At 43.2% G+C, this 16,741-nt stretch overlaps 1 protein-coding gene across 1 annotated transcript in view; it reads right to left on the reverse strand.

Annotated features, from left to right (window-relative positions):
• Positions 1 to 6,336: 6,336 nt before the first annotated feature.
• The window catches only part of KREMEN2 (kringle containing transmembrane protein 2), a 33,578-nt gene continuing 23,173 nt past the window's right edge, over positions 6,337 to 16,741 (reverse strand). Inside the window, exons 5-8 of the mRNA XM_020810575.3 lie at positions 15,447 to 15,779; positions 12,355 to 12,483; positions 8,746 to 8,818; positions 6,337 to 7,497 (exon numbers count right to left, since the gene is read on the reverse strand). Coding sequence (XP_020666234.2) covers positions 7,203 to 7,497; positions 8,746 to 8,818; positions 12,355 to 12,483; positions 15,447 to 15,779 — 830 coding nt within the window. The 3' untranslated portion in view covers positions 6,337 to 7,202. The remainder of the gene's footprint in view (positions 7,498 to 8,745; positions 8,819 to 12,354; positions 12,484 to 15,446; positions 15,780 to 16,741) is intronic.

The following is a 16,741-nucleotide window of genomic DNA, read 5'->3' on the forward strand; positions in this document are numbered from 1 at the left end:
CCGCCCCCTCCCAGAGCTGAGCTCACAATTCGGCCCTGCCCACCCGCCCTTATTAACATAATAGATGCCGGTATCACGCCTTCCCTTCCCACACGTCTCGGTCTTGCGAAAGGCGCCCGTTGCTTCCGATTTGCAGGCTTCCACGCAAGCCCCGCCCACCAGCCTGCCGCTACTTTGCATAATCTCTGCACCGCAGTTTGCCTTGCGCGCACATGGCGGCCAGGAATCTGGACTAGGCATCAAAAGGATACATAGGCAATAAACCGGAATAGGGGAGACCACGCCTCTTCACCTCCGGCCAGCCTACCGGCTGGGCGGGTAGAGAAAAAAAAAAGGATAGTTCTATTATTAGCATAACCTGTGCCCGCCCCTCCTGGCTACGTTCCAATAGAACGTCGGGTATTTGCATAACCGCGGGAGACACGCCTCAGGTTGGCGGCCCGCCTTGGTTGTGATTGGGCGCGCGGAAGATTGGCCTAGTGCTGTAGGTAGCATTTGAGTTACAGAAGCGAAAGGCGCCCCCCAAAGGCGGGAGGGCGTGTAGGTTTTAACGCCGTTGGGACGTAGATTCCTAATGAGCAGGAAAAGTCGCTCCCTAAACTTGGACATGACGTCGCGACGTATTCCTTTGATCTGGTTTTCATAATTTTTTTAGCCTATGTATGTTTTTTTTTTGCATTACTGCGTGTTGTTTGTACAGGAGTGATCCTCTAACAGTTGTCAGTACAGGTTTAGTATTTTCTTATAGCGCTTTCTGATCAGTGAAGTAGTCTTGGTGAATTTTGAAGTGCAGGAACCTTCTCCTGAGGCGGTATGACCGAGACCACCAGGAAAGTCTAAAGAAGTACTGTAGTTGCTTTTTGTGTGTGTGTGTGGTTTGATTCCCGTCCCAGATGGGTTCTATTCGTTTTCATCGCCACCAGGAACAGTTCTTTTGTAAAGCTAATGGGAATTCGTTATCCATTGAAGACTAAACCTTACAAAAATCGCTGCATTATAATAGGAGTCACTCCTAACAATGCATTATTGTTGGGGGGAAGGCCTTACCCTCTCTTTCAGCTACAGTAGTGACCGCTGGTAAACTAAAGGGGCTGGGGCAGCTAAAGGGGTGTCACAGTCAAAGTCATTGTTCCTGCTGACCCCAAAGCCCTTATGCATCAATCCTGCCTGCCCTGGGTCCACTGTGCCATGATCTTGGGTACACAGATCATCCCAGTAAAATACAGCATTCCTGTATGAGAAGCCAGTGTTTTCATATAACCCATCCCCCCCCACACACACACACATATTGCTAAGTGGGAAGTGAAGTTAAGAATGCCTTGTGTAAGATTATGAGGCAGACTATGGCTGGGGAGAGATCTGGATATTTGGCTTCTTCCTTCCCAGTTCAGGCTAATTTTGTGGCTACAAGGAATGAAATTTGAGAATAGAGTAGTAGACGATCTTTTGTAATAATGCAACAAGTCACTATAAAGATAGGGGATAGTGTGAGGCCCCTGTAACAATATTTGCACGCTCATAAATGTGTGGAAATATTGTTTTACTTATATCTCAATTAGTAGTAATTTATTGATACAAGGCCCAGGTTATTTTATTTGTCTAAAGCAGGGGTGTCCAACCTTTCAACCTTCCCTGGGCCACATTAGAAGATGAAAATTTGGTTTGGGCTGCACATACATTTGGTTTGGGCCGCATGGGGAGCCAGCCCTAGCCGTCCTCTGCAGCCCTGCTCCAAGCGCGCTTACCGGCAGCTGCGATCTCAGACAGCAGAAGCTGCCAGCTTCGACTCCGGCAGCTTTATGGGGCCGGGAGGGGGTCCACTTATTGACGGGGACAGCGCAATGCAGTCATGAAACCCCCTGTCCCCTCCCCTCCCACTCCTTCCTTCCCTCCCTCTCTCCCCCTCTACTGTTGTGACATGCCCCGGGCACATTCCGGCCGCAAGCGTTGGAAGTGTAACTTGAAACTTTGGAATTTCTTTTAAAATAAAAAAGTGCAATGGGCCGCATTACGAGCTGACCTGGGCCGCATGTGGCCCTCGGGCCGCAGGTTGGACAAGCCTGGTCTAAAGCTTAGAAAAATGGGCATGCAGTGTCCACAGTTAATGCTGAAGACATTTCTGCCTGTGCAGAACATGATGAAAACCCAGTGGATGAGACATAATTACATAGTGTATATTAATTACACTTAGTGCCTTATTAACACAGCCTGTAGGTTTCTGCATTGAGATTTCCCTTTGGAAAACTACTGCGGTTTGGAGATAGGCAGGACTATCACCCTTCGATAGGTTAGGCAGTTACCATTTCTTTATGAAAAGTAGTTCCTTCCATCCATCCATCAATTTCTTTTTTAAAAAAAACAGAAATCTGAGAGTGTTTAATTAAATATGTAAAATCCACAACCTTAGCCCACATCTTAACATGACCATACACAGATATAAACATATGCATAATCCAAATTGATCTCCTGATCAATGATCACAGCATTAGCACTAATTCTGGCATTATTCTTTAGTAGGAATTAAGTAATTCCTATTAAATTGATGTTGGTTATTTTAAAAATCATATATTAATTCTTTTATGGCTGTTTCATCATCATTATCATCATGTATGAATATGTTATATTCAGTTCTCTTAAAACCTCCAGTTTATGAATGTGGGATATTGTGCTTCTCTATCCATGATTAAAAATGCCAGGAAATGGCCTGATATTGCTGTGCAATATCAGGTTTGTGTTGCCAGCAGGAACAAGAAAGGGCAACCAGAATGTTGAGGACAACAATATCAGCAGTCAATATAGTGTACAGGATCCCCCTTTGTGAATTCAACCCTGCAGCCTGAATTCATTTCAATTAAAGAAAAGTGGGTGAGGCTGGGATTGTTTTTTTCATTTATATGAGCTATTTTAAATCTGGGGTAGTTTGGGATTGCCTGTTTCTGAACAGTAGACGAAAACAGTTTTATTTTTTTTAAGCATAGTTCAAAACCTACTTGTAAAAACTTCTCCAGATTTGGCATGGCGCAAGAGCAGATTGCTACAATGATGCCAGATGTGGTGCTGGTCTGAGTTTAATAGTTAATTTTGTTTATTTGTTTGTTTGGGCTGCCTTCATTTTTAGAATTGCCTTCTTATAGAATGTTGATTTGCTCTTCTGCACAAGGTCATTACTTCCATGCACTAATAATATTGGTAATGACCAGCAGTTATTACATATTTCTGTGGACCATAGTCACAGTCTTGAAATAATTTCAAATTTGAGCCTGTTTATTTAAATTTCAGGGAAGTACAATGTATCTGACTTACAACTGCATACTGAGCATTTCTTAAAAAAAGCATTGTGGCTCTGACAAACATAGGGATTATAATTCCTGGAACATATTTCACATATTCAAAAGCTGACTTCAGGACTAAAAACATATCTTGGAATATATTTGCGAAGGCTTTCACGGCCGGGATCCAACAGTTGTTGTGGGTTTTTTGGGCTCTTTGGCCGTGTTCTGAAGGTTGTTCTTCCTAACGTTTCACCAAGCTCTGTGGCCCACATCTTCAGAGGACAGCACTCTGTGCTCTGGTGTAGTTGGCTTGGGAGTGCAGTATTTATGGCTGTGAGATAGGCTTTTGTCTTTTTCTGTAGATGAGTGATTAGTGTGTATTGTTGTGGGTGTATTATTGTGCTAAGGAGAAGAGATTATCTGTTCCTGTGGTTGATGGGTGTCATTAGCTGGTCTTTTGTGTGTAGTGATCCCCTGTCCTTGTGGCTGGGTAGAGTTCATTGATCTTTTCACGCTGTATTTTTGAGAGCTGGGAGCCAAGTTTTGTTGAGCTTCACACTTTCCTCTTTTTTGTTGAAGTTTTGCTGGTGCTTGTGGAATCATTAACTAAGTTCACATGAATGAATTTCATGTAGCAAAATGACATCAAATATATAATAGGATATGGGAGTTTCTTTTAGACAAAAAAAAAACACCCAGCATTCGCTTTGAAAAATATCTCAGTGCCACTAATTTACAGAGTTTTTGGACAATAACTTCCAGATCCACCAACCATCATGGTGGCTATGCTGGCTGAGGGCTTATGGAAAGAGAATCTCAGTAGCTAGTCTCCATTGCTTGTTACTTCCAAAAAGCATGTATGTAAACAGGTTCTGAGCTCCTGTAAATACAGTTCCCCGAACAGAAACAAGTCCATACTGTCTGTTCATGAGGAATGAACTTTTCCCACTCACCCCATCCCATGTTCCTTCCTAACATCGCCCAGGAAACAGCCTTTGTAAGGAAACCTCTTTAAACCAATAATTAAGACAGGTCCCCGTCGCTGAATTATATGGAGGTGCACTTGACTCTCAGTACCCAAATGGAAGTACACTTACATCCCATTAGCCCTATAGGGATGCATAAAGATGAGAATCCCCACTGGAAACCATATCCTGTAGGCCAGTGGTTCTTAACGCCCAGGGGGCGATTTTATTTTTCAGGGGGGCGGTAGAACAAAAAGGGGCGGCATGGGGGCGCTGGAGCAGAAGGGGGGCAGTAGGGGGGCGCTGGAGCAAGCCAAACCTGTGAAGATGGCTGCAGCCTTTTTACAATGTGCATGAATATATATTTTCCTCCAATCTTAATTTAGTTTCCGAGTTTTCGTCTTGAAATTTTTAGTTCCTGCATTGCGGTTTGTTTTATGCCCTTTTTATATTTCTTTTTGCGTCTTAAAATTCACTTGCAACTAAATCATAAAATGTTACTTTTGGGGGGCATTTCATTTTCTTGCAATTGAATTTTGTTTTCAGGGGTCATTGGATTTAAGTGTAATAAATAAATAAATAAATAAATAAATAAATAAATAAATAAATAAATAAATAAATAAATAAATAAATAAATAAATAAATAAATAAAAAAGATATCATCACTGCGGGGAGGGGGGCGATGATAACTTCCTCAATGGCTCAAGGGGGCATTTCTTTCAAAAAGGTTAAGAACCACTGCTGTAGGCCATGTGCTTCCTGATTAGGAACATAAGAAAAGCCATAGTGGTTCGTACCCAAATCTTATCTCGTCTGGCATGCTGTTTCCTAGCCAGATACTGAAGGGTATGGATGTGCGGTCACCAGTATCCTCCCCATCACTGTTCTCTAGAAGCTGGTACCCGGACAAGATGCTTCTTTCCAGAGCTTGGATCACTCTTTTCAAAAAGCAACACTGCAAGCATTGGTTGTTACAAAAGTTACTTGTTGACTTAAGTTTGATGCACCAGTAGGGTGGGTTTTTGTTGTGATTTTCTAAAACTAAAGTTTGAAAACAGGAGGAAAAAAGCCCACATTTTTACCCTTGGAAAAATAACTGTTGAGGAGGAAGCATTCCTTGTTAGGGGAAATAAATAATAACTTTAGAGCTTCTTAGGTTACTTTGTCACAATAGTGGCCTTCTTAGTTTTCCCAAAAAGAAATATATTTTTGGTAACATTGTTCCTAGTAACCATGTTATTTGCCAACTCTGTTTCTGCTGGTTGTTCATATGGTGTAGCCCTCCTGACTTGCGGATCCTGGTCTTTTCCATGAAATGTGCCTCATTCTCCAGGATGGGAGTCGTCACGGCATCATGTGGTAGGAAATTCCATAGTTGAAGTGCCTAAGTGCACACACTGCAGAGTTGATTAGCAATCACTTTTAATGCTTTTTCAAAATTAACTGTTTGTAGAACCATTCTCACTGCCTAGCTGTTATCAGGAAGAGGACGTTTCCCATAGGTTACAACAGGAAGGGTTTTTCCTAATACTAACTGTTGTTTGGTAGTGGTGGGAATTACATTAAGGTCACTGCTGTGGAAGGAAGCCTGAAAACTTCCCTCCCAGCATGCTGTGGTTCCACTACCATTTACTGCATTGCTCCCCTGCAAAGCCCTCACTTAATGTTTACAAAATCCAGAGCATATTATTTAGTGTATTTTTCTAAATCACACCTAAAGATATGCTCTGGGGAGAAGTACTTCTGACCCAAACCTACTATGTCACTTAATGGCATGGCCCTAGGAGTCTGCATTCCTTGCAGAATTTTAGGCACTTCTGTTGTTTCTCCTCTCTCAATGTTTTCCCTAAACTTAATCCAAAGCAGTATAGTTCTAGAAGCTCTTAATCATTTGGCACTGCCATTTTCTGCATTTTTGGAAGAGCACCCTGGATAGAGAACCTACCTTCAATGAGTAACCTTGTGTATGTGTGTCTCTGCCTTTGGAATGAATGAATATTCTATTTATATCAGATCAAGGAAAGGAGCGCTGTAGACTTTTGGCACCTGGGACTGAACGCCAACCCAACTCTGAGGAGCAGTGCAATAAGAGAGAAGCATTCTCACCAATATGAAAATAATTTAATGAAGGTTTTAATATTCCAAAGTCTCTTTTGTGCCTGTAGGTTGCAGCAGACAAAAGCGGTAGCTCTGGTCTCCCCTCTTTCTTATTTGGTGTGTTTATAGAGCTCCCTGATGAGTCGGCCTCCTGGTGTCCACCGTCCTCAGGCTCTGTTTTGTACCCAAATGTCCTAAAGTGACAATGGGTGAGATGCATTCAGCACACAAGTGTCCCCTCATTCAGTATCCCCAGGCTATCCACTCTGTTAAAATGGTCTATCCCCTCTCCACATATACACACACCATTCTGTGGTTATGGCCACAGAACCCCACAATTCCCAGGTCTTTGTATCCTGCAAATATTGATGTGCATTATAGAGAACGTGCCTCTTCTGTTGCACAATCCTAAATTCTCCCACGGTGCTGTGGGGCATGCCTCCTGTTGCAGTAAGTACTTCCACCAACCCCCACAGGAAGTTTTTCTGCAAAATTTCAGCACCACGATTGGACGTCTTGCTTCAGAGATGGCCAACATGTCTCCTCCAGCCACTTTAGCATTCTTATGCCTTAGAAAACTGCCATGGCAGACAATCAGGAACTCTTGATGTACGAATCGTTGCTAAACATCAAGACTGCTATGAAATATCTTTCAATTTCTCTAGCATGTTGTTACTAGTGTCACAGAAGGCATGGATTTCCTTTATGTTCCCACATTCTTCTGCCTCCCAGCCTGACTGGATCTGTTTATAAGGTCCCAGTCTCTTAGTCCTTCATGACTTGAAGAAGTTCCATTAGAGGAGGTTGGCAACAGAAGAAGGAGCTGGATTCATGGATCTGATGGACTTGAGAAGGGATCCGGGTTGCCTCAGATGGTGGAGATGAGAGATTTAAGAGACGATTGGTTGGTGGAAGAAAGATTTTCATAACTATGGCACAAGCACAAGCAGTCTGAGGAGGTCTCGTCATCACTGCCCACCCCACTGCTGTTGTGTAGTGGGTGGTGGTGTGGGGCACCACGCGTGGTGCAGATCACCACACGGGTGTGTCGGTAAGCCACGGCCCACGCTTCACCCCCGAGGCATTGGCAGCGACTCCGTGGCCCTTTGGATGAAAAGGGGACCAAAGAATTGCCATTCTTCTTTTGCACAAAAAGGCAGGTCCTGAGAAAGGGAACAAAGCACACCAAACGACCGGGTGAATGGAGAAAGCATGCCACCAACAACAACATCTCAGATGCATATCGCTTGCCCTTGGCTTGACAACAGCCCTGTTCATTTTATAACAAGTGAGGGTCCCTGCAACATAGTGTTGCTTTTGTGGGGGAAGTATTTTTTTACTTCAAGATTGTTCCCCATTGGCTGTTCCTGGGCTTGGAGTATTTGAGGGCATAGTTTCTGTGGGCTGTCTGTGAATTAAATCCACACCTTCAAAGTTCTCCCTTTCTCAGCAGAGAAGATCACCCTGATACAGGCTTAAGAGAGAGATTGCTGCCTGAGGCAAAGGACAAAATGGTGCCTGCCCCACATCCCAGGTGTAGAAACAGGTTCAACCATAAGTTGAAATCTCACGTAGGACTTTCAGTGAGAAAAAATGTGTGGCATAAACAAATGAGAGGAATAGCCTGGGAGGTCAGGAGGAAGAGCCTCATTCTACCTAACTGTAGGCCCTTCATTTTTAAGCTTCTCTGCCATTTTCCTCTCCTTTTCTTCTTGACTGAGCCTAGGAAGTGAACATAGTCAGGAAGAGGGTTCTGTTTTGAGGGGCGGGTTTCCCTTCTTTTATGGGTTTGTCTCATTTTTTAACAAAAACATATATTTGTGCTTCCGCAACTCTCAAGATACCATGAGGAGGTAGACATTTTTCTCTTCCGCACACATAGAGTTGTTGACTGTCCATAATAATCAGCCTGTGCCCCCAACTTTCATTTTGTGTTGAATGGCAGGGAGATACTTTCCCCCCTTCTTCTATTGCTACAACCACTACTACTGACTCCATTGGGTTGTTCATAATCCCTTTATTCTGCCCAATCCCAGTTTTTCCTCGAAGAAGTGCAGACCTTCCATATGATTCTTGGATAACATCTCATCTAGATTGCTTCACATACCACCATAACATTCCCTGGGCCTCCCTTTCTCTTCTTTGTGCTGCCTGGTGTACAAAATTTGCTCACTGTACCTCCTGCCTCTTAGAACTGGAGAAAAGGAAGGGAAATTATAATTCATTGAGTGCAGCCCCTGTCAAGAAGGCACTGTTGGGAATCAAACTCCGAATCTCTGGGCTCTGCCACCTGATGCCTAAACCACTGAGCTATCCAGCAGTTCCCATCCCTGCACACTTCTAATAGGTAGGAGCAAGACACACATATTGTGTCTCAACCCCATTGGCTGGTTCCTGACCCCACAGCTTACCTCTTGCGCAGATGGTATGAGATGATGACAATGGCTAGAATGAAGGTCCCTGTGGCCGTGTACATCACCCAAGCTGTATTACAAAAGATAAGAAGACCCCATTTACATAATATGACATTAAAATTCTCTAAACAAAACACGCTACAACAAAGGCTGGATTAGTCATCAGTGCTAAGACCTCTATACCATCCTCTTCAACCCAGCACAGTCTGGATGAAATGGGCTGCAACCTCCACCATCCCCACCATGGGATGATAGAAGCCTTCATTCTAGAACACTGGAAATTCTGAACAAGACCGTGGTTCCCAACCTTGGGTCCCCAGGTGTTCTTGAACTGAATCTCCCAGAAGCCTTCACCACTAGCTGTGCTGGCCAGGATTTCTGGGCGCTCTAGTCCAAGAACATCTGGGGACCCAAGGTTGGGAACCACTGGAATAAGGAGACAGTTTGGATCAGAGCCCAGAAAAGTAAATTTTAGGGCTCTAATTCCCAGAATCTCCTAGGCACTATAGCTACTAGTCATGTTGGCAAGAGAATTCTGGGAGCTATAATAAAAATAATAATAATAATAACTGTTCTAAGTTTTAAGTCATTGATGTTAGGGATGGTCAGAATAGCTGCAGTTTCATGGTGGAGTGATTAAACCATCACTTCAGCCAAAACTCTGCTCATGACAATGAGGTTGTCAATCCCAGGTAGCCGGCTCAAGGTTCATTCAGCCTTTCATACTTCCAAGATCAGTAAACTGATTTCCCAGCCGGGGGGGGGGGAGGCAAGATGTAGCCTGCAGAATTGAATTGTAAACTGCCCAGAGAGTGCTTTGAGTGCTATTGGGCGGTACATAAGCATGATGCTTTTGCTTCTGCAGAGGGGCTATAGAGCTGGATCTGTGCAGTAATTTAACAGAGTCTGCCTTTCTATCAGTCTCCCCATCAAGACATGGTAAAACCCAGAGGCCCACTTTAAGGAACCTCTCTCTCTTGTCCTCTTTTCAAACACTGCAAAAGCAATAGATATATCCAACACTTAGCTTACATTTCTATGTGTTTTCTTTGGAATATGCTGTCCAGAACCGACTTGTGTTCTATGTAACATTTTACTGTATTTGCTGTCTCACAAAACTTTCAAAAAGTCAATGAAACAGCTATTTCCAATCTGCTGGGCCAAACTAAGGCTAGAGATCTTAGATCAGATTTCCCATCTAATTCAATGTTTTGCAAAAATTCTTTTAAAACAGGGGTGCCACTCAGTCAATATGATAAATTAAGACTGGGAATGTTAACCTGGGGATGCTTCCTCCCCCACATCATTTCTCCAGATGAATCCCCCTTGAAGCTGCTGCCTACCCCATTAATGAGTTATACAGATGCTTCTCAATTTTCACTAATGGTGCAAAATAAAATTTCTTTGGGAGGGGACAGTTTGCACCAGCAAGTTTGAGTTTTAAAGAGAGACATCAGATTTGATGAGGTAGCTTAAAGCTTTCTCTAGTTTGGCCCAAGGGAATGGCTTAAAAGCAACTTGTAGTCACTTTATAAATAGAAAATCCTTGCGTATAGGTGGCACCAGATTTATTAGGTACTCCCAGCATCCAGATGGAGAAGAAGATGTTATGCAGTGGAAGATAGAGACACCTGTAGATTTTCCTCTCGGCCTGTATACATGCAGAGCTTTGTATAGGAGAAATCTAGGCTTCTTTAGACAAATAAGCCACTTAACATGGCTGTGTACATCCATACGTCCTTGATTGCAAAATTCTGCAACCTGAGACATTTGACTTTTTTTCAAAAAAAAAATGATCCTGGTTCAAGTGACTCCCTACACAGGTCTGAAACTACTGTACCTCTAGGCAAAGCCTAAGAAAACTGCACAAGCCAGGTGAGCTGAGCTAGTTTCCTGAAAGAGGGTAAACAGGGTTGTGGGGGCTCCCAGTACTCTGCCCAGCTGTCTCCTATTCCACCTGGCTAGTGGGGGGGGTAGTGTGCAAAATAAGCAAATAACAACAAACTTGCCTAATTTGTACAGAATTCTACTCTCCTTGATGCAGAGTTTGGATTTTTCTCTTCCTTTTTTCTGTCTGTCTTTCTATTTTTAGTGCAGGGTTTGCAAAGGCATGCCCAGAATAAAAAGTACTGTATACAGTACTGTACTTAAGGTTCCCTCATGTCTTTTTAGCCAATGAGCTGTCTTACAAAGAACATCACATTGGAAAGCTTAGTGGCCCCTGGTGGCCAGTAGCAGGATTGCATGGTGGCAACTCCTGGTGGAATTGGCCTATTAAAGATGGGAAAATCATGGCATTTCCGTCCATATTGCTTTCATGCACATTCGCACATGAATCCTTCTCTTCTGCTGCTCCCAGATTATGGAACGCTCTCCGTCAGGAGGTTAGGTTAGACCTCTCCCTTTTATCATTTAGCCAACATCTGAAGACCTACTGCTTCAGGCAGGCTTTTTATTTATTTGTTTATTTAAACATTAATTGTCCACCCTATATCATAGGATCTCAGGCCAGTTTACAAAGCTGTATAAAAGCAATTTTAAAACATGCAATGTTTGAAACAATTTAAAATCAAATTTGAACAGGAAAAATGTAAAACTTTCAAACAGTTAAGCCATTAAAACTATAACTGAGCCACTGGATGCTGGTTTTTAATTAAGTAACTTGGCTTTTAAAGTTTTAAATGTTTTTAATCACTTAATCTAGTTTTAATCATTAGCATAGTTTAACTGCTTTTTAATGTGTAATTTATTGTGTTTTTAATTGTACATATTTTAACATTGTGAACCGCCGAGGGTCCCCTCATCGATACCACTAAATAAATAAACACAACCCACTCTGTTCCACTTCCACATAAATCAGTTAATATTTCTAACCTGTGCCAATGAATTTTTAAAATGAAGTTAGGAGAAGATACATATTTGGACTAATCCACCTCTCTAGATTGGCCAGCAGGTGTCTTTTTCCATGGAGGATTTTTTTTTCCCCAATAGTAATTCATGAAGGAGATTTCCCAAGTTGTGATTTCAAAATGTGCTTTCACTCAGAATCCACACTCTTAAACACATTTTACCTCAAAGTATGCATTTGAAAAAGAATTTTGATAACAGCTTCTTGAGCCAAGAACTGCCATGAAACATTAGGAAACATGGAGATAAGAAAGTTCAAATTAGCATATTTGTTCAGTTCCGTCTGTATTGGAATTTGCAAGTAAATTCGCAAAAAAATGCAGAGGCATTTTGGAAGAGGTCGCTGTGTTAGTCTGTGCCAGCATATCAGGCAAAATGAAAAAGCAAAAACAAAGCAGGGAAGAATGTTGTGGCACTTTGAAGACTGCTATATTTTAATGTGGCCACTCTTTCGTCTGAGGAAGTGGACTTGTCCATGAAAGCTCACATTAAATTATAGCAGTTAGCATTTAAGGTGCCATGGTGTTCTTGCTGTCTTCATTTTTTATCTTTCTTTTGTTTTCACCTGATGTGGAGCCATTGCCACTGGTTCCTTGGCTTGGAGAGAAATGAAGAGTCTGTTTTTCCCTGAGCTAGCTGGCAGGGTTAGCACAAATAGGGGTTTGAAAGGATACGGCCACAGAATATCTTTTTCTTTACCTCCTACTCCAATGGCAGAATCACTGGCACTGTAGGTCCAGGTGGAGTTCAGCCAATCCGAGGAGGTCGGGACAAGTCGAGATCCATCACCTGGCAGGGTGCGCAGGTTGACCGAGGAACCCTTCACTCCTGTAGAGAAATGAGAATTGCTGATTTGCTTTTAACTGTAAAATTGCAACCCAGCCTTACTGCCAAAGCCTCAGGCTTCATTTGTTGCCCTTATTTTTAGACATGAAAAAACAGCTACATCATCATACCCCTATGGTATGACAAAAAAGTTACTGTACTTGAATGCACTCTTTACATGGTGAAAACTATTACTCATCAGCAAAACCACAAATAGGAAAATATAACATGAGCACGTGCTTTCCAGTTCTCCTCTAAGACACAACCAACCCGTAACAAATTGCAGATGATCACCCCAAAGGTCCATGTGGGGAATACATGCTGTACCCCTCCCTTAGGCTTCACAGGCAAACTCCTTAACTGTCAAGAGTGTGGTGGAATTTGAAACTGGAGCCCTGAAGGAAAAACACTGACTCATTACACTTGTTAGAGGGAGGAAATACAGTTTGAATCTTGAGTCTTGGACTACAGCCCAGAATATTCCTGGTCTTGGAAACTGGGTGATTTCAGATAGCCAATCCCAGGCTATAAAACTTCCATATGTCCTGTTTTTATAATGTGCAACTTTTTTTAAAAGGAAAGCCCGGTCTAGATTCCTTCTCCCTTTCTCCCATACTTGCCAGAATTTAGAGCTAAACCCTGGATATGATCATGTTTCAGAAAAGCAACAATAAATGTGCCTCAAGGTCATACCAGAGGGCATGGCTTGAAGGTTTTTAGAAGATGTGCTCTCTCAAGTCATAAAAGATGTGTGTGTGTGTCAGAGCATATGATTTTCCTCACCTCTGTATCTTGCATTTAGAAGCTTTGTTTTATGATTGTTCATTGGAGTGTAAACAGTGGCGTTATTTTCAAACCTGAGGCAAGTATGTCTGAGAAAATCTAATTGTGAGAGGAAACATTTAGTTTGATCTTTAGTGTAGATTCTGGGATTAAACCCGATGAACCCCAAATTCAGATTAAGACCTTTTTTGTTAGTTTCTGCAGTGCTCACATAGAATACTACTGCTAACCTTAGTTTAGAAGCACTTAACTGGCCTAATCTACAAAGATTGTGACTTTCTAGATACAGCAACTTCCCTTTTACTTAGGGGTAGGAATAGTGCAGAGTAATGATCTCTGTGTCCTGTTAATCTCAGGGAGACCTCGGGTCAAATTTCTGTGAAGGCACGAAACTCATGGAGATATGCATAGGCTAGCTGTAGGTTCCATACACCTATATGGGTACGGAAAGATACGTTTGGTTTTACCACATTCCATTTCTTCTCCCTCATAGCTTTCCAAAAGGTTCAGGAGGAGGGATCTGAACACTAGGGAGCCTACCTCAGCCCAGTACGTTGGGGTGAAGCACTCCTGCAGTTCAGGCTACAGGCCACCCCTTTCAGGTCTTTTTTGCTGAATGGTCAGCTCAATTTTCTTTGTCAGAGCTTTTTTTGGAGGGGGGGTATTACAAAAAAGAGCCTCCAGAGAGTGAGACCAATGGCTGTGCTAGCTGCAGGGTTTTGGGAGCTGTCACCCAAAGCATAATTGTGTTTTTGGTGCTCACTCAAAACAAAACAAAACAAAACAAAAAAACCCCCACACCTTTGTACTCTCTCTCTCTCTCTCTGAGTGTGTGTGTGTGTGAGAGAGAGTGAGTGTGTATGTGTGTGTGTGAGAGAGAGTGTGTCAGTATAACGAGAAGGACCCAAGCAGTGGTACTGAGCTTCTTCATGATTCCATAAAGCCAGCTTTCTAGCTAACCATTACCGAGGCACTGGAACAACAAAGTTTGAAGAAAGAGATGTCACTAATATTTACTAATATCATACAAGAATGTAGTCTTGCACCATTCATACTTGGTTCTTCTGCCTGCGTTCTGTCTTTTCTCACCCCCAAGTTTTTTTTCCCATGTGCCTTTAGCACTGCACATATTTTTGCCTGAGGCCGCACAAGGATTCAAAGGGATGTCAGGAGAAAACTTGTCCCCTAATTAACCCGCCTGGGTTGTGAATGCTGTTGTTATTTCAAAGGTGCTGTAGTAGCCAAGGGGGAGAGCAAGTCAGTGTGGGTGACACACTTGAAGGGCTTCCCAAGGGCTCTTGAAATAACACTCCTCCTGTTCCCAGCGCCCAGTTCAAAGGGACAGGCGTCCTTCATCTGCTTCCCTTTGCAGGTGTGGAACTGAGAGCTTATAATTAGAGAGGCCAACACTCGGAGCCCCAGGGAACAATTGGCAAGGGCTGGGCTGAGTCCAGGAGTTCAAAGACAGCCCTGCTCTCACTGCATTCATACACACACCCCATGCTCCCTCATGGCCCAGGATGCTCTGCCCTTGTTATTTTGGCCAGGGCTTAGGACAGTTCTTTTCCAGAATGCAGCTCCCACAATGCCTCTAGAGCAGTGGTTCCCAGTGAGTAACCCAGGAGTCCTTGGACTAAAACTCCCAGAAGCCTTCACCACCAGATGTGCTGGCCAGGGTTTCTGGGAGTTGCAGTCCAAGAACAACTGGGTTATCCAAGGCTGGAAACCACTGCTCTACAGAAAACAAATCCTTTTTTGTTCCTTTTTGTATGGAGCGCGAACAAATAAACCATGCAATGTGCTGGGTTTTGCCAAAAGATTGCAATCACAAGCTGTCCTAGATCCTGTAGTGCAAATCGGGGCTACTACACACCCCACTGAGAACGTTGCAGGAAGGAATGTAGGACTTGGATTATGACAGAATGACAGAATGTGTGCAAGAAGATGTGATTTGGGAAAGTTCCTCTTTTCTTGGATTGTAGTTCCTAGAGTCTTTCCAGTGGCCTCATCCATGTTGTTGCTGATTCCCTCAAGGCTGACTCCAGAAGCAAAACCAGATTAAGACCGGCCAGGAGAGCTGTCACCCTTGAAAAGCCACAGCAACGTTAGTCCATACATGTGGAACAGCTCGCCAGCTTTGACACTGGGGCATCGAAGGGTGTTAGGCTTGAGTGCCTACCTACCTCTGTACAAGATGGCAAAACCCTGAGCTTGCAGGAGCTGGTCTGACTGGAAAGAGAGGAGCAGGTAGTCAGTGGGAAAGAGCAGGGAGGTCCCTGGCTGCCAGCGCCCATCAAACTGGGCCAGCAACAGGTTGCTGTGCCCATCCCGCAGCTCCAGGCGGTCGTTGGGGTCATGGACATCAAAGATTCGGAAGGTGAGCTCCACAGAATCGCAGCCTAGGGGTCGCAGAGCCCAAGTGCAGTTGCTGTTGGCCTCGTAGTCATCGGGGAACTGTGGAGAGTAGATCACTCCAGAGAGCTCACTGAAGTTCCCCTGACAGGCCCCCATGGAGACTATAAGGCAAAGAGGATGGCATTAGGGGAGCAGCAGGATAAGGCCGCAATACTGTACATTACCGCCAATACTTAATCCATCAGACTTGTTGATTAAAGCATCATTACCTATGAGTGCCCCCATTTAATCAGGCAATGTGTGCGTGCATCATCTATAAACAAAGCAGTGTCTGAAAAAGCAGGTTGTGATCCCCAAGAATTCGCACTGAAATAAATTTGCTAGTCTTAAAAGTGCCACAGTCCTTTTTAAAAAATTATTTTTGTTTCATGTTTACTTTTGTGAAAACACAAATGTGGCTACTTTTTGCTGAAACTAGCACATCTACTTCTCTGACAACTCTGAAGGAAATGCAATTCTGTTAAAACTCAGAGACTTTTATTTTATAATTATTTGTCATTGGTGCATAAATTGAATTAAAATCCTTCCATCAGGTAGCAGTCCTAACAAATGCAACACTATAGACATGATGCTTGAAAAAGGGCACTTTTGTTTTGAAAAAAATGGTTCCCATGCTGCATAGATACTATACAATGGTGCCTCACTAGACGATGATAATCCGTTCCACTGAAATCGCTGTTTAGCGAAATCATTGTCTAGCAAAAAGCATTTCCCTATTGGAATGCATTGAAACCTGTTTAATGCGTTCCAATGGGGAAGAATCATCGTTGTCTAGCGAAGATCGGCCATAGGAAAGCCACTTTGCGAACTGCCGAACAGCTGTTTAAATCTCTGTCTTGCGAAGCTTAGGTCCCGAAAACACCAGTTTTGTAAGCACGGAGGGAGCTGTCAAAATCATTGTCTAGTGAAAATCGGTTTGCAAAGCAGGGACCAAACATTGTCCAGCGAAATTCCTCCATAGGAATCACTGTTTTGCGAATCGCTATAGCGATCGCAAAAAGCCAATGTCTAGTGAAAAACTGTCATGTGGGGTAACTGTCTAGCGAGGCACCACTGTAGTTCC

Source organism: Pogona vitticeps, chromosome 6 (genome assembly GCF_051106095.1).
Source record: "Pogona vitticeps strain Pit_001003342236 chromosome 6, PviZW2.1, whole genome shotgun sequence".
Taxonomy (NCBI): domain Eukaryota; kingdom Metazoa; phylum Chordata; class Lepidosauria; order Squamata; family Agamidae; genus Pogona; species Pogona vitticeps.